The sequence below is a fragment of the Pectinophora gossypiella genome, chromosome 1 (assembly GCF_024362695.1).
Source record: "Pectinophora gossypiella chromosome 1, ilPecGoss1.1, whole genome shotgun sequence".
NCBI lineage: Eukaryota > Metazoa > Arthropoda > Insecta > Lepidoptera > Gelechiidae > Pectinophora > Pectinophora gossypiella.
Genome location: NC_065404.1, coordinates 14,049,008 through 14,071,019, shown reverse-complemented (window position 1 = coordinate 14,071,019; position 22,012 = coordinate 14,049,008). Strand labels below are relative to the sequence as shown.

Here is a 22,012-nt window from a genome sequence, read left to right as displayed (position 1 = left end):
GGTTACGTAAGAAACGGGACCAAAACTCCCGTAAGCAACATTTCGTCACAATTTTTTTTCACGTGACTTGGCTAAATGACGAACGCTGAGGGTTTCGTCAGAAAATTATTATAAGTAAGTAAATGAAATCGCGCACAGATTTTTAAGTACTTACATCAATTTCTTCAAATGAAATTAAATGAAAATTATTGTACTAAACCAACCGAGCCGAGTAAATTACGTATTAAAACAATTTGGGTCTTATTTAGTACTTACTCGTGCTTGAGGACAATATTCACGTTTCCTCTTTGTTATAACTTTTAAATTAAGATGGTCTCTACTTTCCGCTACTCTACCCACACAATAACCAATAATTCAGACATAGCAAAGTCGTCGACTCGTTTGAATTTTCGTTCCATTAAATAATGAATAAATAGCATTCCGGGGCAATTCTATAAATAATAAAATTCCTGTCTTGAAAATCATAATTCGAAACATTATATAAAACGGTGAAATATTTTTTAGTTAAGTAGACCTGTAGGTAGATCTCTCGGAGGCTTTGACGTCACGTTTGTACTTTAATTTAGTGAACACCCACATAATATTTCCCTACCCTTATACCGAGTGAGTAAGGGCCATTTATTGAAGACATTTATTCCATCCAACATCATTTTATTTCTCATATTACGTAAGGTCTTTTTTCTGATGTTATTGTATTCTTCTATCGTGTAGGTTGTGAGGTGGAGTATCAACCTCATCAACCCTGGTGTCAGGGTTACTATTGATCCGTCAAAGGCCTCTGACATGGCTCATGTACCGACTTCGTACTTACATCAGTAAGTAGTAACCAGAACCAACGGCTTAACGTGCCTTCGGACGGACAATTAGGTGATGAGCCTGTAATGTCCTAACCAAACTAGCTACAAAATATTTTTTGTGATATGTCCCACCGGGAATCGAACCCAGGACCTCCAGATCGTGACCCCAACGCTTAACCACTGGACCACGGAGATCGTTGTTATGTTATTGTATTGTAACTGTTATATTATTTTCTTTCTTTCCCTTTCTAGCAAGATTAGATACGTTATATGGGCAACGGGTCGATCGCGTATCGATACTGTTCAACATGCTCATCTCAGTCCATCGAATCAAAAGTGCCTGCAAATTGTCTTCTGGTTAGCTACCTACTTGTAGCTCTTCCGAACCTATTAGTGTTTTAGGTATACCTATGTAAGTATGTGTTTATACATATATTTCTCTCAATGGTGAAATAAACAGTTCTGTTTTGTAAAATATTATAATGTTTACTTTTTATGTCAATGAGGGACTTTACAGACCACATTCCCAAAAAAAATATATTACGAGTACCTATATGGCGCTGTACAATGTTAATAGGACACGACGAATTTATTAAAAACATCATAGAAGGGAAGCTACAAGGAAAGAGAGGAAGGGGAACACCAAGAAGAGCTTACATGGAACAGATTAAAGAGAAGGCGTCGTGTCTTATAAGGAAGTGAAGGAAGTGGTCTTTGATAGACAAGAATGGAGAATGCTACACCGCCAAGAGCGTGGCTCTTAAATTAGTGATGTGACAATGTTACCTTCATTTAACCTTCTAATTTCATGGATAACAGACATAGCACTGGTCAAATAAACCACAGGACAATGGTTACTTAGTAATGTGTAACTATGACACAGCTTCTATCGGGAAAACGGTGAGGTTACAAATATGATTCAGTATGAAATAACGGTAACTACCTACCTAAAAGTAATGGTGAAATATTCATCACTATTTCATAGTAATTGTTATTTTAGAAAGTGATAAAAATACGCTAAAATAAATTAAAAAACGTATCCAATTCTACTTTACTATGTACTAGCTATTACCTAAGTACCTACCTACGTAAAAGATAAACTTTTAACAATATTAAAATAGAAAACAATTTTGATAAACACTGCTGGGTGTTCATTTAATTACCTCAATTTTCCTCAAATGTTTCCGTAAACAACTCAAAAATTCCTAAAAAATAATATACAGGTATCGAGGTCTCACTAACCGGGAATGCGCGGGAACCTGACTAATTTAGAAGGAACAAAGAATCGTATGGTTCGATGTTGAATCATCACAACGGGACTTGTGCAAACATCACACAATGTTGCGAAATCACTGCGCTAGGCGCGCTCCATTACTCGCTAACTTGCTAAGCGGAAAATATTCCACAGGACATAATGAGTCATGGACATTGAGCTCTACAATACGGTTAATATTTGTACTTAAATGGAATTTCTTCCAGACAGATACCTATTAGATACTTAGTTTTTTTTTAATGAAGCGCTGAATCGCGTGATTTTGGATGCTATACAGGTTCAGCCTTGAATGGGATTTTACAGTTATGTCTTATTGTAGGTACCTACTTATTTAAAATTGTGAAATATGTTATCTCTTTAGTTAGGACGTCTAAATCCCAGCTTTTGAAGAATATCAAATATCGTCTTGTCTAGAGTAAAAGAACTTTGGCAATGTACTTTTCAGGGTGACTTTTGAACTGATTAAAATGTCAACGGCTCTTACAACTGATGTCACCCCGAGAATATTATAATAAAAAAACACACCACATTTTCAGGTAGGTATTTTTTTATAAAGCTTGGCATTCATTAAATTGTCTGTCTATGCAATGTGAGATTTCAAAATCTTTTTGTTTCTTGAAGATAATGGAAAATCCAAATCATGTTATCGTCAGAAAAAAATTAAGAAATGATTTTTACTAAGTACCTATTAAAAACTTGTTTAGAAATTCACTTGATATCTTAAAGTTTTCACCAATTTTTTCACCTTGATTTGTGACAAACATCATCATCATGCCAGCTATATGAATTTATAATCACTATCGTCATACACTTGATAACAAATAAATAAATAAACAAATGACGACGCTCTGCGAAGCGTAGATTGTCTATTTCTGTAATTCTCAATAGGTAGAAAATGTCGACGGGATTTTTTTACTTTTTGTCGTTTGATTACGCTACCTATTGTTTGTTTTTGGGGTTAGTAATTTCCCAACCATCGTGATTCAACAGTTTTATGCTCACGCCCGGAATCATTGATGGGATGGGCACGGCCACAAAGGTCCTAATCAGAATAGGTACTCACAACATGCAGCCACCTTTGATATGAAGTCCTAAATTCAAAGCGACTCTACATTATTCTTGATTCTTATCAAAATGACATCTCAAGGTGATGACGATGAATGATGAAACCTAAGCCCCCACCATCGGAGCAGACTCGTACTCCGAACATCAAACAAATTAACTTAAAAGTCCACATAAACTTTCGAGTTACGAAGCGACTTCTTGGCACAAATAGATAGGTACCCTTTGTTCATTGAAAATTCCGATATAATAACACTATCGTGAATGTTTTGCGACAAACGTAATGCGATCATCAACCACAAAACACCCCTTCGTATTAATTATTTAGATTATTCGATGAAGAAAGCAACCATGTCGTTCACGTTCCCGCCGAACCGCCATATTTTTAAGGTGGCGTCCCGTCAACTCTCAGAAGAGCGACGCGTTTTATATTTTTAATTTATTTTGTAAGCCGCTTCGTTTTTAATCTTTTATAGAATTACAAGCACACGATTGGCTACTGAAAGAGCAGCTAATGGAGTAACTTACAGCAGGTTATTCGCCTCGCATTGATTGCAAACAATAAAACAGAAACCGGCTCCTGTGCTGAGACGTAGAGAGTTAATTAAAAAGTTGTGATCGGGCAGGCGGGAAGGATTTTTAAACAGCAGAGAAAGAAGACATTTGTTATTGTAACTATACTTACGATTAATTTGTTGAGAGTTTGTCAGTGCTGGCTAGCTTGTCGACACAATATAAACTTAATACCTTTCAACGGCATCTAATGATTAAGTGCTTAGAGCGATCTGCTCTCGATCTGAAGGTCCTAGGTTGAGGAGCGAGGGCAACTAATTGACTGTTCCTTGCGAACATTATGTGTTTTGTGCATAAGAAAACTAAAACTATCTTTCAGCAATCCACTAAACGCGAACACTATAGGCACTACAGTTAGGTACAATCTAGTTATTTCATCATCCTGCCCTTATCAACTCGTAGGTAATGTACCTATACATACCTATAATGAAAATATTTTGTTTGTTTTCGAACTTGCTTAAGAGACAGATATACCTACTTACTAAGTATACAGTCGATAAAAACGTAACCTGTCGCGCTTACGTTTTCTAAAGCTTAAATAATTAATATTAAAACGACATTCCTGCCAACATCTCAACAAAATACGGGTAAACGCATAAAAAAATAAATTTCCTTAATGCCAAGGTCAGATAGCATGATATCAGTAGCTGAGACAGTGATTCATGCAATGATCTTCCAGTTTAGCATGTACGTATAATGTATTAATTTATCTAATCGTGTCATATTCTACGTCATTTTACTTCCCGATGGATAGTGCGTCACATCATATCACTGCTTACAATAGGGTAGTTACAGTTACCAACTATTCAAATCAGTTAGGTACTTTTTACTAAACGTCAAAACACGAAACTTCTCTGGAAATTGTATGAAAAACAACCTGTGACGTCATAGAAAAACGTGACAAAATGTCGCTTTTATTATTACATTTTTCTTTATTAAATTTCATAAATAAGTTAAATAGAAAAAAGAAAAGTTTTTGTCACCTTTAGATCTGTCTTTATTTAGTAAACGAACTTCATAATATATCTTTGACCTAGGTAACTACCCAATTATTGGTTGTCACTATTTTCCGTTGTATCCATAGCTTTCCATGTCGCCAAGCTGTTTAACATAGGACTTTGTGGCTCTGCCCACCCCATTAGGGATTAAAGCGTCACTCTGTCATATACATTCTAAAGCCATACTACATCGTGTATTGACTTTCAATCGATGTTATTGATAGCTTAAGTATAGTTACTCTACACTTCAATTAGGTGCCTACTTTTGTTATTTATGTTACGCATCTTCTTTATTTCTATTGGGTTAGAAAAAGATAGTTATTCTTTGACGACATATTTTCAGCCAATTAGAATCACGTCCAAAAAAGTTACGTGACGTAATCACGTCAAAAAAAATGCAACCTCAATTCAAAAGCTATTTCTGTTACTGACCCTTGTGTCTTAGCCAGCAAGTGTTTTTTTGCAGTCTCATGGAAGAGTCATACTTCAGCCTTCAAGCCATTACATACACTTGCACAATAATAAAATAGAAATATTGTGCAATTCTACCCCAATCAGTTTCAAATCAGCCCCATACAGTCAGTCGTTGGATGACTTCAGTAACGTCTAAACGGAATCCGAGGCAAAAACTACACGAGTTTTAAACTTCGAAGAAAATCATAAAATAAATTCGTCGAGAAAGGTAATGTACCTCCGAATCCTCTTAAAGTTAGTAACTAAGTTTGTTCAAAAGCTCTTTTTTTCTAGAACTTATAAGGTATCTAAGCAAATGAAATGGAATATTCCAGAAAGTAATTTTCGTACTTAGGTATAAATTTCAAAGTAGGTATATTAACTTTCAAATTCATATAGGTAGGTAGGTACCTAGTTATTTATTTTCATTATTTAACTTTAGAAATTGAAAGTCAATATTTTGCGTTTTACAAGTAAATAAACCTAGGTTCTTGTTGCGCGTGAGTCGTAACTTCGTACAGGCTGAATAGAGTTTTAGTTTTAGTACCCATTGTGTGCTGGATGTTTCACTTATTTCCAAGGGTTATGGTCTTTCCTGGCCACGCACTTTTCTCGGTTTGATTGTACTATAGTAGTAAAGTTTGAAACTTGATCGTTAGTTTCTCCAATATTTTTAGGGTTCCGTCCACATCTCAAAAGAAAAAACGGAACCTTTATCGTCAGTAGAAACACTATGTTGTCCGTCCATATGTCCGTAAGTCTCTTCCTCGGGAACGCGTGAAGGTATCAAGTTGAAATTAACATTTAATACGTAAAAATTGAGGAGCTCGGTGGCGCAGCGGTAAACGCGCTCGGTCTGCGATTGTTGAAGTTAAGCAACTTTCGCAAAGGCCGGTCATAGGATGGGAGACCACAAAAAAAAAGTTTTCATCTCGAGCTCCTCCGTGCTTCGGAAGGCACGTTAAGATGTTGGTCCCGGCTGCATTAGCAGTTGTTAATAACCATCAATCTGCACTGGGCCCGTGTGATGGTTTAAGGCCCGATCTCCCTATCCATCCATAGGGAAGGCCTGTGCCCCAGCAGTGGCGACGTTAATGGGCTGATTATGATGACGATGACGTAAAAATTAAGCTTCTACTCGTAAATCAGCGCAATTCAAAGATACGGCAATTTTTAAACTTATTTTCATATATTTCGTATGGGAAACATAACATGTGGGTAACTTCCCGTAGACCTATAATTATGAAAAAGCAAAAAGGAAGTTACAACAAACAACATAACAAAAAATGTGTTTGCAATAAATACACAAACATAGGTACTTGCAGTTGCAAACTAATCGTGAACTATGCTGTTGTAGGTACCTATGGAGACTAAAATTGTTTAACGGCAAAGTCTAAGAGCCTCCTTTAGGAACCTTCAAAGGCTTATTTTTTAAGTGGACAAATATATTTATTATAGAGTAAAAATCACTAGAGACACCCATTTCGACGTTTTCTCAATAATAATAATAATTAATTAGGTAGGTAGCTAGGCACTTATAAGGATCAATTTTCGGTTTTCCTTATTGGATTCCTTTTATGTTTTTTTTACTATGAACGTGTCTTGACAGCTAAGTATGTTGCAAGGCAAGAGTGAATGTATACAAATAAATTACCAACATAGAAACTGAAAAAAATCTTTTCTAATAAAAAAGAAAATAATAAATAAGTAGTGTGAGTAGGTAGGTAGGTACCTAAGTAGGTAGCAGGTACCTACTCGTACTAAAGATGTTACTTACTAACTCGATTGAGTTTAATCGTCTTATTGTTTTTATATTGTTTCACAAGCCTAATTAAATCTAACGTTAATTAGCCGATCTTGTGAAAATTATTGAAACAGGGTTTTAAATTATTTGTACACATTTCACATTACCTATTGCTAAACGTAAATGAATGGTCTCAGTACATCCCTCTCTAAAATTACGCAGTCGCGCACAGTAGAAAGAGACAGATAGTCGATTGTCGGTGTGACTGCTAACCGCATGGCGTATGCCGCGTACTACGCAAGCTGTGTGTCGACATTGGACGTTGGATCGGTTGCCGGCCCGAGGCTTTTCGAACGAAGCGATGTCAGTCTCGCAATGGCGTTAGTGAGACATAGACGTGTGTTCATTTAATTTCGCAACAACCCGAGCGGACACCGGCCCAAAATATTGGCCTGTCTATTCCTGCTCGAATTACTCGAAATATTTTCCTGTAATTCAAATAACAAAAGGCGACTCGTTCGTAATCACGGAAAGTCAAATTTTGGTACGATATCCACTCAGGGCGAATCATTTCAAGGTTCGTACTCGATTCGCAATATCCCCGCGTTACTAAATAGTCGATTGTTTCTCGCTTTGTTTTTAATTTTGTAACATTTGGCAATTTTGGTTGCAGATCATGTTCATCTCATCGTAGTTCCTCGTCAGTTTAGTGTTTGTGTGTGTTGTGGACTCTAGTGTAACGTGACAGTGTTGTGTGATTGTGTCAGTGATGGATCCGGGGTCACCATCGTTGTTGTGGCCGCTGCGGCTGAGCAAGGGGTCGGGAGTGACCGCGGGCGAGGGCAGTAAGGCGGAGGAGCGCGCGGCGTCGCCGGCGCTGGCGGAGCGCCTGGCCGCGGCGCCCGCGTCGCCTCAATCGCCACCCGCACCTCCTAGCCCGGCGCCGGCACCACCACCGCCACAGCACCAGTTCCAAGCGGCGCTTGTCGCTGAGAAATACCTCCTACTGGAACAGGTCGAGGGCTCATCCCTTTGCCGGTGTGTGGACGTGCGCACTCAAGAGGAGTTTGTCTGCAAAGTGAGTAATCTATTGCAATCTCTGATATCTAACTAAACCCAGATAGGCAAATATACGCTGATAAGATCTGCAAAGTCCTACATTGATACTTACACGCATTAAGTACAGTCATAATCACAAATCACGAGAATGAAAGACATTACCTTGACAACAATGTTATTTTCTGTGTTCACTACCTATCAAAAGCGATAAATGTTTCGGTTCTTTGTTTGTTCACATTGACAACACGTCATGAATGACACGCAAGCCATTTGTTTTCGACTATTTAATGTACCTAAAGCCAATAAGCAATATCACCTTTATGTTTCTAAAGTCGGTTCAAGAATAACGGAATGACAGACAGATACTTATTCTCGATCTAGGTACCCACCCTCTTTGATAACCGAGGCGAACCCATATGAATTACTTGCGTGAGTTTCCATTGTTCCCGGATCTTTTCGTAGCTTCCATTGTGGAGATATCCATCCATCATGTTATATCTACTTCGGCTAGGATACGTAACCTGTCGCGTGTCGAAATTGTGTCGGGTTTCAACAGTCTTGCGCGACTTTGTTTGATTGATATAGGTAGGTAGGCAGGGACCTACCTAGTGCGTAATCTCTTGTTGACGCCCGACCTCTGGTCCATTTGTTAATAGAACAATTAGTTAAAAAGTAAACCCCACCCTTATTAATGTCTTAATTACTCTTCGGTAATTCCGTCATAATAATGTTAATCCGGATGTCGATAGGTACATACTTATAAATATTATACTCTTTTACCCACCATGCACCATGAGAAAGGAAGTCCTCGCATGTCTTTATCGTTACATGTTTCTTAAAATTATAACGCAGATAAACTAAACAGCCTTTGGGAAGCCCCTATTTGATACTTTAGCTACCTAGTAATATGCAGGTTGATATCTGGCAAATCTAGAAGGGTTCGCATTATCCCACGGGATTGTGACCCCATGTAGAGATAAGGCCATTCCCAATAATGAGCCCACATGGCGTGTCCCTTTCATTCCAATAAATGTATGTTAGCCGAATGGTTAATGTTCGCCACTGACATGTTTTGGATCTAATTCTCATGCGCGTTAAATCTAAGATTTAGGGTAAATGTTCATAATTTTGTCAAAAATATAAACATATTTTTGTTAAATCAACGAGTGAAGTAATCAAGAAATGAACAGTATTTAAAAGTCGCGTGCATCGGCGATTGCATCTCCGGCGAGCAAGCGGCACCGGTGTCATACTTTATATGTCACGGCCTCACTGCTCGATCGCACTAGTAGGCCACTGCAGCCATCGCACTTTTTACAATGTCATGTGTCGATTTTCGCAATCGATAACAATAACCCAGCGATTAACGTTAATCACGCGCGATTTTACCTCTATACTGAAATAGACTTAATAGGCACCTACGTCACCAGCTACTCTAGCTTGCTACTCCTGCTGTAGGCGGACCTTATTTCAAAATCACATGTAACATCAGTCTTAGATACTCGTAACCTTATTTCGTTAGAATGAATCATATTGATCGGTGACATCAGCAAAGTCACGTAACTTGCTCTTATAAGACGCAGATTCGTTACCTATTTCATACATCCTCTTAGGTACTGATTTTAGGCAACACAGGATACATAGTTCCAGTAAACAAAGGCCTATGCGGGTATTGTCAAGGCGCAGAATAGGCACTTCCCTCGTGAGAACTTGGCAAGGTTAAGTGTGGCAACGTGATCGTTGCTAAACGCCGAGCGTATTTACAACACCGACTGTTGCCGACACGGCCACATTTGTATGACTTTACATACACCGTATGTGTTACCTGCGCAATTCGTCTCAGCTTTCGTACTAGCTACTGCATAATAATATATTATTTTTCCTCATATTAGTACTCGTTCGCATAACGTCTTTCCGAACCAGTGAATTTAGCAGCGTCACACGTGGACGCCTTTGCCCGCGCCGAAAATAGGTGTGACCTTCTCATTGACATTGTGAAATAGACGAGTTGATAACACGCCGATCGCCGAATGTCACAGCGAGGCTAGCGGGCTCCCTCCTCTAGTCCCCCCACTACACAACTACGCGAGCGCTTGAGAGAACTTGAATGATACTCATCGCTGCTCCGACACGGTCGCTCGCTAACTTGCAACCTACAAACCCGGAGATATGCTACAAGTTTAGCGTAAACACGTCGTCTGATGCGATTTAACATTATTGGTACAATAAATAAGTATGCAATCAATCTACAAACAATCGAGCGACCGATGTACGGTAAATACGATGTCGCTAGCAGAACGGATGCTTCTAAATAAGGTTGTTGAAGACAATACTAAGCGTATGTGCATATTAAACGATATCCTTTTGATAGATTTAAGAGAATAAAGTTAGCTCATTGTGTTTCGTCTATCATATAGAGTGATCTCATAAAACCTTGGATATATCAGTGCTGAACATACCCAGTTTGAATTTAGTTTTGCAATACTCCGCGATTAAATAAACATAGATAAGTAAGTAGGTTAGCTCCCGTAAAGCGCATTGATGCCAAATATTATCAAGTGCTCTGTCAACATGGCAAACTCCTTATCAATATCTTTTTCGCAAACACCTCGATAAATGGGTCATATTTATTTTCGAACGACGCCCAAATTTACTCCAGCCCAATATTAAAATATCGCGTCACAAAGTCTGGGGTGACTACGCTAAAATAACTGCCAGCTCTTTAAATACAACATGATTCAAAAAAGAAATGTATCGACGCACGCGACGTGATTCATGATCGTGAGTCGGAAAATCTGATTCGAAATTTGCGTTCACAATGTCGTTGACATTTCGTGCTTGTTCCGAAATAAACGATGACTATAACCGTTTGTCTAGAGAATAACTGTTGGTGCCAACCCGGCTGAACTATCCGTCTATAGAACCATAATTTTCCAATATGCTTGCCAATTCTTATTTTGAAACACAACTACCAAGAATAGTTCAAAATATATTCCAACATGTCCTTAAGTACTTCGGGATTCTTATTCAAACTTACTGGCTAGAATATTCGCAAAGGGTCCGTCCGACTCTATTCACAAAATGTTTCTACCTCGTTATTCAAATGTGGATTAGTTCTTCTGTATGCCTTTGAAATAAGGTCTTTTGAATCTATTTAACGACAGGAATTTGATTCTATCGTGCATCCTTTTATAAAGGTTAGATGTCAGTAAGAATAACCGATTTGTTATTCAAACGGCAGTCTTTACCATCTAAATTACTGGTACTAAACAACTTCGGCATTGATCACGCGAACCAAGTAATCTGGGTCATTTCACCTGTATTGACTTCCACGACAAGAAATACTTTTCTTTTTCATTTCCACAATGTAAATTAGTTACTCTTGAATTTCCAGGAAATTGCCTTAACCTAGTTTAGTTAGAAGGTTGATACGAGTATTAATAGCGATTAATAAAACATCAGCTTACACGTTTTAGAATTTCCGTTTATGATTTGTGTTTGGTTTGTCGTAGGTTGTGTCACGAGACTGTAGCAGTTTACTCCAAGCCCACTACCGCTTGGACGGGCATCCGCACGTCAACCCCTTACATGAAGTGCTAGTCGGAGACAAGAGGGTGTACCTCATCTTCCCGCGGTCGCACTCTGATCTCCACTCGTACGTGCGAGCGCGGAAACGGCTAAGGGAACATGAAGCCCGCAGACTCTTCAGACAAATGGCCGAAACAGTCGCAGCGTGTCACGAGCAAGGCATCGTTTTACGGGACCTCAAATTGAGAAAATTCGTGTTCGCAGACCCCCAGAGGTGAGTTTTACATCATATTATCATAGTTAAGAGGTAATTTCAAATTGCTATAGTTAAGAAACATAGGACATTATATTCGATAACAATGGTAGGTCGGGCGCAGTTCCGATTGCCGTGTGCCAAATTTTGCCATTGAAACTGACGCAACGGTTCCGCAGTGACTGATATCTCCCGCGTTCGCAATCGACCACCTCGCCCCTGATCGATCGATTGCTTCCTCCGCATTTTTTATTACCACACCCATTGGAGAGATCGATCGTGAGAAAAACGAATTCAAACTAACATAAAAAGGTCGGAAGGGAAACGGAAACGATGCTTATATTCTAAGTAGCGCGTCATTTCCTTTGTTAAGTCGATAGCGCCTTGCGACGCCGATAAACAGTTATCAAGTCATTCATTATGACAATTTACATGCGGTACGTAGTTGTCGCCCCAGATAATATAGAAATTGTGGTCGCATTACTCGGCGCCAGACCCCCGAGTTTCCGAGACTCAGACGTGCAACTTACTCTAATTTTTGAACCACAAACACGCACCTTGACCAGTAACCATTGTTCATATTCACCTTCTACCAAAATATACGCAACTGCAGAAAATGCATTTCCACAGTAGGACAATCGCAAGGATTACAAAACGCTTTTATTAATTACAACCGTCGGCCGGTAGGAACAAGCATATTTTCGAACTTTTGAAATGTTATCTGGCCTCCATTGTTGCGAATATCTCCGGCAATGCTAGCGGCTCAAGGCGAACGGTGTCATTGCTGCGTACAATACTGTGCGCCGCAATCGGGTCAAGGGTCCGCGCAATGCGCTGCGCCCGCGCATGCACCGCGTTGCGTTTGGGCCGCGTTGCCACCGCCACGCCGGTCCGCTGCCATAGTCACTCACACGCGGGTACCTGCTCCTCCCTTACCGGATCACCTGATTCCGACTAACCCCTGTAAAAAATACAAATAAAATGATTATTTTATGCACCCCTTAACATCATTATATTCCATAGAGTATTCGAATGAAATTTCACTATTCACCTGTCCCTAACAAGAACCCTTTGTTAGGTTTAATTAGATCCATCTCCAGTCAAAATAGATTAAATTAAAATTCTTTATTTTTTATACAATCTCACAAAGTTTGAATTGTCTACCCACAAATTGTCCAACAAACAACAGCCAACGTTTCGTGTATCCTTCACGTTTTCGTCGGGACAATTTTCGACCGCCTCCGCAACTGCGGGAGCCACATGATTGTAATGATTTCTTTGACCTTTCTCCTTGCACGCCCTGTGTGTGAGACTTGACCGAGCATGTCTTTGACATGACCGCTAGCCACAGACGAACAAAAGCCTTTGTATTTTACCTAACTATATTAATTCAGAGCACTCTTCAATCGGCTGTCAGAGTAAAAGGTAAAATTTAATACTATATCCGAGCGGCTCATCGTCAAAGCGAGCGTTGTCAAAAGCGTCAGTTCGCGTATTCCGCGATGCGGAACGGGAAGCCCCGCGACCGCGCACAAATGTAAAAACTTTTGCTTTACCCTTTATGTAATAGCGGAGCAGCACTCTGCCGCAACTTGAGAAGCCTTTGCTGAAGTTGCCGCTCAAAGCCGGAATGTTTTACATTTGGTTATTACTCCGAAACTTGAAGCAAAAGGTAAACTTCTCTACCTTGCTCGCTGTTGCAAAAAAACTGTAGTCAATAAAAATGAAAATTGCAAAATGTTTAGAATCTGAACTTTAGATTCAGCAACAAAATGCTTTTTTTTATGGCGGCAAGAAGTCGCGTGTGCCAACGAATAAAGTTATTGGGTAAAACGGGACACAACCTCGCCGACTGATGTCAGTTTTGTCTGGCCATTAATTTAATTAGGCAGGATATTGCAGATGCGCTTCCAGTTTTGCCATGTGCCGGCGTCCAAACGGAAATATCGCTTTTTGTTGTTAAAGATACGTATTAACGGACCTTTGACTCTAGATCGCGTCAGCCTTCTAAAAGATTAGCTGACTGCATGTCTCGGGCACCACGTGTGCTGACAACATTCCCAGAGGATTTTTTTTCGAAACGCGTCTGATTATTCAGATGGCATTAGTCACAATTCCTGATTTACATAAATAGGCAGCTGACCTTGTTCGGCCCTAATAAATTCTAATGATTATGCACATGTCGCGGAGTCGCGGTACGTAATGACGGTGACCGCTGTGGACAGCTGGTGTTTGCAATCGTGAGAATGTGAATAGAGGTAAAAGTAGCGAGAGGTGCAACCAGAGCAAGTGTCCCGCCCTTGTCGCGGGTTCTCACGTGGCGGGTCGCGACAAAGGCACCCTGATTATAAATTCGAGTCATCCGGCGCGGCGCCGCACTATGGAATATGGTAGAACAAACGCGTATCAAAATTCATTTTTTCACTTATTGAAATAGGTCCTTCTATCAATGTAATTTAATAGTTCGAAAGTCGAAGATTCATATTCTGTAGCGTAATTCATATTATATTTGGTGAAAGTAGTTGTTTTCATGTGGTTAAGTTAAGGTTCATGAAATTGGGAAATATCAAGTTCCTCATTGACGATTTTCAAAGTCAGATAGTTTTAAAACTTAAAATGAAAGGTATATGGTATTATATATTTTTGAAAAGCTTATCTATCGGAAAATTTAAACAAATTAAATTGATTGTTTTTAATACGAATATGTACGTAAAAAAAATTAAAGAAGAAATGGAGGAAAAAAAAGGTTTTCTTCAACTTCGTCGAAGCTTTTAACATTTACCGGCGCTTACCGGTGCTTTGAATTTAATGTTAATTGATAGTTTAGTTACTTATCAACAACATATATAAAAATTAGCTGCGATTTTTTGCGAACTTTGGAGATATGAGATAAAATCGAATCCTAGTCAGGGAACGGAAATTGCTATCAATTGCGGTTTCGTGGTTGACTTGATTTAACAATACTTATTGATTATTTTATATTGTTAAGTTTTTATCATTTTGGTGTCATTTTCCGTGAGAAAATAGATATCTGAATTAATTCACACATTCTGAAACAATATATAAAGGGAGGTAACAAAATATGTTTCCATTACAATTTCAGTGGTATTTTCGTATAGTACGGCTATTTTACTCTTCAAAATGTCTACTTTTAACTGTAGTAAACGTGAATTAATAGAATCTTATATAGAAGGCGGTAAAACGACTGCGGCACTTTCGACATATTTGGAGGAAAAACAAGTATCAGAAGACAATATATGTTTTATAATTGGTAAAATTCAACAGACTATCATCCCTGCGTTTAATAGACGCTGGAAAGAAGCAGCACGCAATAAGAATATATTTTTAAAAAATAACACAAATTGGCTGGATTCTGAAAAGCTTTTCGTTTTGAATCACTTTGATAACGCAAAAATAATCAAAATGCTTACAGATGAAGAAGCAATGAACCTAACAAGAAACCCTATTACATAGCTAGTTAAATTAATAATATTAAGAAAATTTTGATTCATTCCTATGTTTAGCATAATGTATAGCTATAGGTACTGTACCATTTTTAATTTTATTTTATCATTAATATGATAAGTTATGTTAATTGAGTAATTAGTGTTAAGAAATACAGGTAAGATAATATAACTAAAAATATAAATTTCAATAAATATATAGCATTTTAAACGATTGTGAGTTTTCTTTATTTAATAAAAAAAATTACGCGTAATTTCAATTCACCAAACATTACTTATATGAATTTTTATATATTCCTTTATATTAGTGCAAAATTACATCGCTCTATCTTTAAAATTAACGGAGTTACAGATTTTTGATCCGAAACACACCCAAATATTCCACAGTGCGCCGGCGGCGTGCGATCGACATCCCGCGATCCGCGTCTCAAAGGTAAACAAGAACATTAATATTGATTCCGTACTCTCTTTGACGCTTTGAAGTGGATTTTCTTGACACTCACCCCTAGTTTTTCTTGTCCTTTGAGATGATTTTTTTCTTTATGCAACGAAACCTGCCTGCCTTTGACGATCTAGCCTTTGAAATGAAAATCCACAGTGAAACTTAGGGCGTCCTTCTTTTAAACAAACACCGGTGTTCACCAGACTAGCTAGGGAGTTTGATACATCGTCTACTGAATCAAGTCGTTGTGACTTTGCTCTATTATGTGAACAAGTAGCCCAAGCCATTGTACCAACCAAAATCTGGTTTAAGAGTCCGTTAGAGCAGGCGCTTGAAACATCCATATCAAGTTAATCTTACGAATCGGAGTGTAATGTCTCACTAACGATATAAAGTGACAAATGAGAGGTTCGTGTGTAACTAGAAACTACATAACAAGAGAAATCTTGAGTGCATCCGGGCGCAGGCCTTGGGGGAGGAAATCGAGGTCGTAGGGCCGGCGGCGGCAGGTACCCCTGCACATCACGTGCACCACATCTCAGATCACCGATAACAAAACCTTCACGTTTCTATACTCGCAAGTGTACCGAAACAGATTATAAAATAACCAATTACAGCAAAACTGATTTATGCTTCGTCAATGACATTTCTTTGTCGACTAAAGCCGGATGTTTGACTACAAACTTTGTTGGGATAATGCATCCTTAATTTTAGCCTTTCCGACAGGATGTAGCGTGACGGAAGGAAGTATATTCACACGACAAAATAGCCTTTGTCCACGATGCACTTTAGTATGCGAAATATTACAATAGGAAATTATAAATGTCTCGTAGCGTTGCAGACAGAACGGAGCCCGTAGCTCCGCGTAGATGCTATCCTTTGTAAACAAAACCAGGTATAAAATTGTCCTGGCTGCATTGTAAAAACTCATCCCGCCCACGCCATGCCAAAATAATAATATCTCGGGTGAATCGTTCCAGGTAACAAAACAAAACCCTCATTTTTTACGTAACGCGGTATTCAGGAGCAGAGCGAGTGATCGTATGAGCTGCGAACAATGACGAGGTTCCAGCGGCATTTGATTACGCAACCCGATATTTACAATACGAGGTAGCACCACAGAATAATATCAAGAATTCGATCTGATTCGCCGGACGATAATCTTTTGCAACAACTCTGCCCGTGGATGATGTTTATCCTTAAAAACCGGTCGGTTCTTATAACAGTGCTATATATCATGTAGTAGATTCGCACGTCTGTGCAACGTGGGGTTAACGGGACGGATATTTACGGTGTTGGCACTCTGTGGCGGATGTGCCAAATTGGTCCGGGATAGACGCGCGGCCGGCTCGCCACCCGGCAGACGCCGCCGCCGCGCATTCCGGCCCGGCCACCGGCTGACTTCCATTTCCATCTAATTTTGAACAGTTAAGACCGATTTATATTCGGTATCTCCGCGCCACCGCCCTTCGCTCCCCTGCTTTTATTTTGTTGCGCGCACGCAATGCCCTAAGTATCGTGGTCTCGTACATCGCCCGAGGTAGTAGCCGATCGGCAGCGGTCGATCAGCGCGTATCTGTGCGCCTACGCCGAGTATTTTGAAAATGTTTTGAAACCAAGTTGCTAAAGGTCCGTGGTGCAAGACTGGCACATTACAGCGACGTATTTGCATAATGCCGGGCGCTCGGTAATCCACCCGTACGTCTCAGTTTCGACAGTTGTATAACTCGGGTTCAGGCAGACCGGCGTGAGAGTTATTGTTATGTTTGCGTAATCTAATAGCCCTATGGCAACAATTTGCAAGAGGACTCGTTACTGCGTAGTTGGCACGTGTGTGAAGAATTTTCGCGCGGGTGTGGTTGAGTAGATAGATCTCATCGTGCTCAAATATACTGGTATGATTCAGGCGTGCCGGAATTCAAGTGTGGCGCTGTATCTCGTTTTGGGGCGTTTGGTGTGGCCTCGTTCGCGCTGGTGAGGTCGCGGCAACTGTGCCAATGTCGCGCCGCCCGGCGCCCGCGCCGACGCTGCACCGCCTCCTCGATCGTGCGGAACCGAAGCCTCAAACGCAATACTCCAAACGATGCACTCGGCGTATTTCAAGCATAATCGACAATCTTCTTCGTTAGCTAAAAAAAAGTTCGTAGTTCCTAGAATGCGAATATTTTTAGGTAAATAGGCCACCCGTCATCTGTGCAAAAACTAACCCGGAACATTTTCATACCAAAACGCCTACGCGTCTACCTCATTCTGAAAATAAACGGATCGGATGAAGAGGACGTAAGCATTCGTCACGGTTATAAATAAAATGTTCGCACCTTTTTTGGTGGTGCGAAAACACCGGACGTGGCTACCGGACGCGGATAGTGCAATGCTCTCTCTCGTGACGTCGCGCCGACGTGACAGACATTCTAGGAAATATTGCCGGACATGGGTGTCATCCATACAAAATAAATTCGATTGTCCAATGTATCAAAAGAACTAAGCATAACATATTGTTAAACGAGGGGTGCATCAAACAACAGGTATTGTGCAGGAAGGGTGCAGATCCGGTCCATTTCCTGACTTTTGTTACTTTTTTCTTGAACGCTACGATTGTACAAAATTATTTTATACAATTTCCCAATTCGGCTCTCGACTTAGCTGTCGAGTACACAGCTGAGAAAACGCACGACTTGCTATTAAATCGATCTGGTTGCGTAAAACAAAGGTCTGCGGAACCTTGTGCAAGCGGCGCGCCCGCGCAGCGCCGACATATCTGCGGATTTGCGTAACCGCGCACTTATCCGCCGATACGCGCCCGTGTGTTGTGACACGCTCCGTTTGCCTACATCTGAGCAAGTACTACTTACATTTGTAACCTCAAGCAATACCTATGTTGACCAACCATTGTTAGGACTTCAATACCATGCGAACTGTTTTAAGACGCGCAGAAACGCATATATGGGTACGGCGATTGTTCCTCTCAGTGGCCTAATAGGGTCCTGAGTGGTCGACATGAGCAATGCGTCTGTAAGAAAGCAACGGTGCCGGTGTCATGTCATGATATCAGCGTGTGACTCAACGTCGTGCACTCGTGACTCCACGAAGACCGCGCACAGAAAGGCAATTTGAACCGGCTTAACCTTCGAGGCGAGGTCTAGAGCATAAGGCACGCTCATTAAAAGTTCTTGCAAAAAGTTTTTAGTGTCGGTGAGCGCACGCCACCTTATCCCCGCAGGAGATGGGTGCATTCACACCGCCCTACGGGCAAAAAACATGCACGTGCCAACAATTAAGTAGGGACGAGTCGCCTTACGCCCTCCAGCCGTCGCACATGACCGCTCACCAAGAACAGATATATTCCGAAGGTGGAATCACTGACCGTCGACACGCGCCAATCCACAATAAACCATTTCATTCCGTTCCATACCAATGCCTCCAACTTTTACGCCCTGGCAACAAGACGGAGAGAAGTTAAGCTCCTGAGTGCACGGATTTTATTTCTGCTGAACTTATTTTTATTGCAGTAGCTTTTAAAACCTGCCTCGGGCGCGGCGTTTGCGTCGTTCTGGGCCGCGCTCGCGGCTGCATCCGCGTCTCTGCGTCGTCGCGAAGGTCACTGACCGCCGAAAACCACCCACCGTAAACAAAATCCTAACGTGAGCACGCCATCATCAACAATGACGTAAGGCAATCGACTCTAAATTTAGAAGTACCTGGTGCGGACCCTACTACATTTTCAAACTTACAAAGTGTTTTTGTACATGTTTATATCTATCTTAAGAAGATATCGCTTACTGTCTCAACAAAAAACAGAAGTGATTTTAACTAATTTACTATAAGTAACAAAAACGGTGCGTAACTCCGTGTTACGCATACCTTTCTTGTCTTTGTACAATAAATACAAAAGGAATTTTAAAATATTTAGTCCTGCGGTCTTCCGTCATAAAAATAAAACTGAGCTTCCCGAGGACAATGTAACAATGAATCAGACGGTATGACAGGGTCGTGATGAATTCCAAAAGGAACAAGCATGCGTCAGTGCATCGTGACGTCATTCGAAAGGGAAGTGAAAAACTATGCACGAGGGTGCGGGGATGAATCATTCCCGGGTCACTACCCTGCACTCCCCCGCACCTATTTATACCACCCTAAATTTATCCCACTACCATAAGTACTTACGCCTACATACCTCCCGAAAGACGAAACAATACTTACTTGATTTCTTCTATATCTGAACTGAATACGAATGATGATACTTTGCTTAAAAATATTATCCTCCAATTTCGCTGTATTTACGTACATTCTTATTACTAACTTGTCCATTTCATATTGACGTACGAAAGTTTATATTTAGGTTTTTAATGGTACGACCAAGCCAAAACAATATATCTACCTATGTACGTAAAACCTGATGCTGCATTAATTGCAAGTCCTTTTGCCACAGCGGGCAATGTAAAAAAGAAAACGAAAAAAACCGGACCAGTGGCTTGTGTTTTATGGACGCAAAAAATATCGAGTATCCATTATATTTAATACGTTATTGAAAGGACTTTAGTTTCGTTTTCACGGAGGCTCAATTCAAACAAACATGTTACTTAGCTATAGCGTTTACCTTCCAAGTTTATGAACGTTACCGGTCGACCTATCAACTTTTGAATGTTTGCGCATACGTTTCACAACTCACATCCTGCTCTGCACACGACAACCAATATCAATTCGATTCTGTTTTCTTTTATTCAGTCGTGGATGGTTTCCTTCTCTCTGCTATTATTTTGACTTTCAAAGTCCGTTTTACGCAAAAACATTCCTATCGGATGATCTTTACACAACGAAAATACTCAATCCTAAATTAATAGTTTCAACTCGCAATTGAGTTGATATGTACAATCTATTTTTAACCCATGTAAAACAGTGGAGAAGTATTTCAGTGCGGAGGTGGTCGATAAATATAACAATGAACAGCAATAATCCCCTTAAAAGTACTTGACCTTCGTGAAAAACGGAGGCGACTGCCTACGCTCGCCGGGAATACTTTCCGAGTCAAGAGCAAAATTGTAGGTGTACGCTCGTACTCGTATTATTGTAACTGAACCGTATTGCCATTATTTACTGCTCGAGACTCCGCCGATTTCCTCGTACGAGCGTTTACCTTGGTCGCAATCAAAAAGGAAACAAAACGAAACCGGTCCGCCAGTGGCCAGAATCGCGATTAACCCTCAATCTGCGGCTCTGATGGGCGACAGTGCGCGTCACTAAAAATATCATGTTCGCTTGTTAACATTGCAGCCAGCGTATTTTAATTATTTACCTGGCTCTGTGTAAGTCATGACTGTGCTGTATAAAATGGCCGTGGTCGGAGTGCGTAATGCACGTACACTGGCCTCGCTTTTGAAAAACAATGGTCACTTACAAGTCACGGGGTGTCATGTAAGAGCTTCCTGTTGTTCGCATTATCGATTTTTCATTGGCTTAACGCGATACTACACGGCCATCGCTTCATGAGCCCATTATTTCCTTAAAACGCTTATTGAGCCCTATTACGTATTTCCTTAGACGAGTAATGTACCTACAATAGTTTCCTACTAAGTATAAATAATGATGTGATGCGTCACGTTTAGTAAAACTTCGGCCGGATTTTACTTGGAGAGATAAATGCTAATGTTGCATGTAATTAGAACCTGCATGATGTCACGCTAGAAAATTCCCCTAAATACCCAAATGGGCGTTAGTTTATCTTGTTACTACGGAGTGTAGGCAGCGATGACGCGAAACGCTAATTTCCTTTATTCTCTGTCATTAGCTTAACCAAGTCATGTTTTAAGGACTCAAGGGTAGAGTGGGGACAAAGGCGCGTGGCCTCTGAATTCGGTAAACATCGTAGGCGCATCCTAATCTCCGAACTGACGTAACCCGGTTCACGGTCACCAACAGGAAATGACGCAAGGCCTCGATGCACAAGCGGCCAACATTACAACACAAAGTTGCCAAAAACACTCACGTGACCAGCGTCTGGACCAGCGTCGAACCCAAAGTTTTTCCTAAGTTAAAAATTGTACGGCTTGACAGTCAGCTCACATTCAAAGCCGCAGTGAGGCAACTGTACCGTCAAAAATCTAATGCCATTGAGCCGTAATTAAGTTCTCTGTTAAAAATGAATACTTATTGATTTGGAAATCTCGGTTGGATCTTCTCGTGAATTCCATTGTTTACAATGTATATTCTGATTTTATTATCAAGATCTTTTGTATGTCGTCACCGGGGGAAGTTCTCGGCTAAAACGGTCCACGTTGGAAAGTCGTGATCGGTTCAAGCGTTCTGACGTCAGCTAGACTTATCGAAACAGTTACCAAGTTTCAAGAGTATTTCATTATGACATGCAAA

The 22,012-nt window shown here is 40.3% G+C and overlaps 2 protein-coding genes across 2 annotated transcripts in view; one reads left to right on the top strand and one right to left on the bottom strand.

Annotated features, from left to right (window-relative positions):
* The window catches only part of LOC126370333 (mRNA-capping enzyme), a 373,272-nt gene that overhangs the window by 308,797 nt on the left and 42,463 nt on the right, over window positions 1-22,012 (bottom strand). The window lies entirely within an intron of this gene.
* Window positions 7,245-22,012, top strand: part of LOC126370625 (tribbles homolog 2-like) — a 32,736-nt gene continuing 17,968 nt past the window's right edge. Inside the window, exons 1-3 of the mRNA XM_050015594.1 lie at window positions 7,245-7,477; window positions 7,574-7,978; window positions 11,472-11,761. Coding sequence (XP_049871551.1) covers window positions 7,670-7,978; window positions 11,472-11,761 — 599 coding nt within the window. The 5' untranslated portion in view covers window positions 7,245-7,477; window positions 7,574-7,669. The remainder of the gene's footprint in view (window positions 7,478-7,573; window positions 7,979-11,471; window positions 11,762-22,012) is intronic.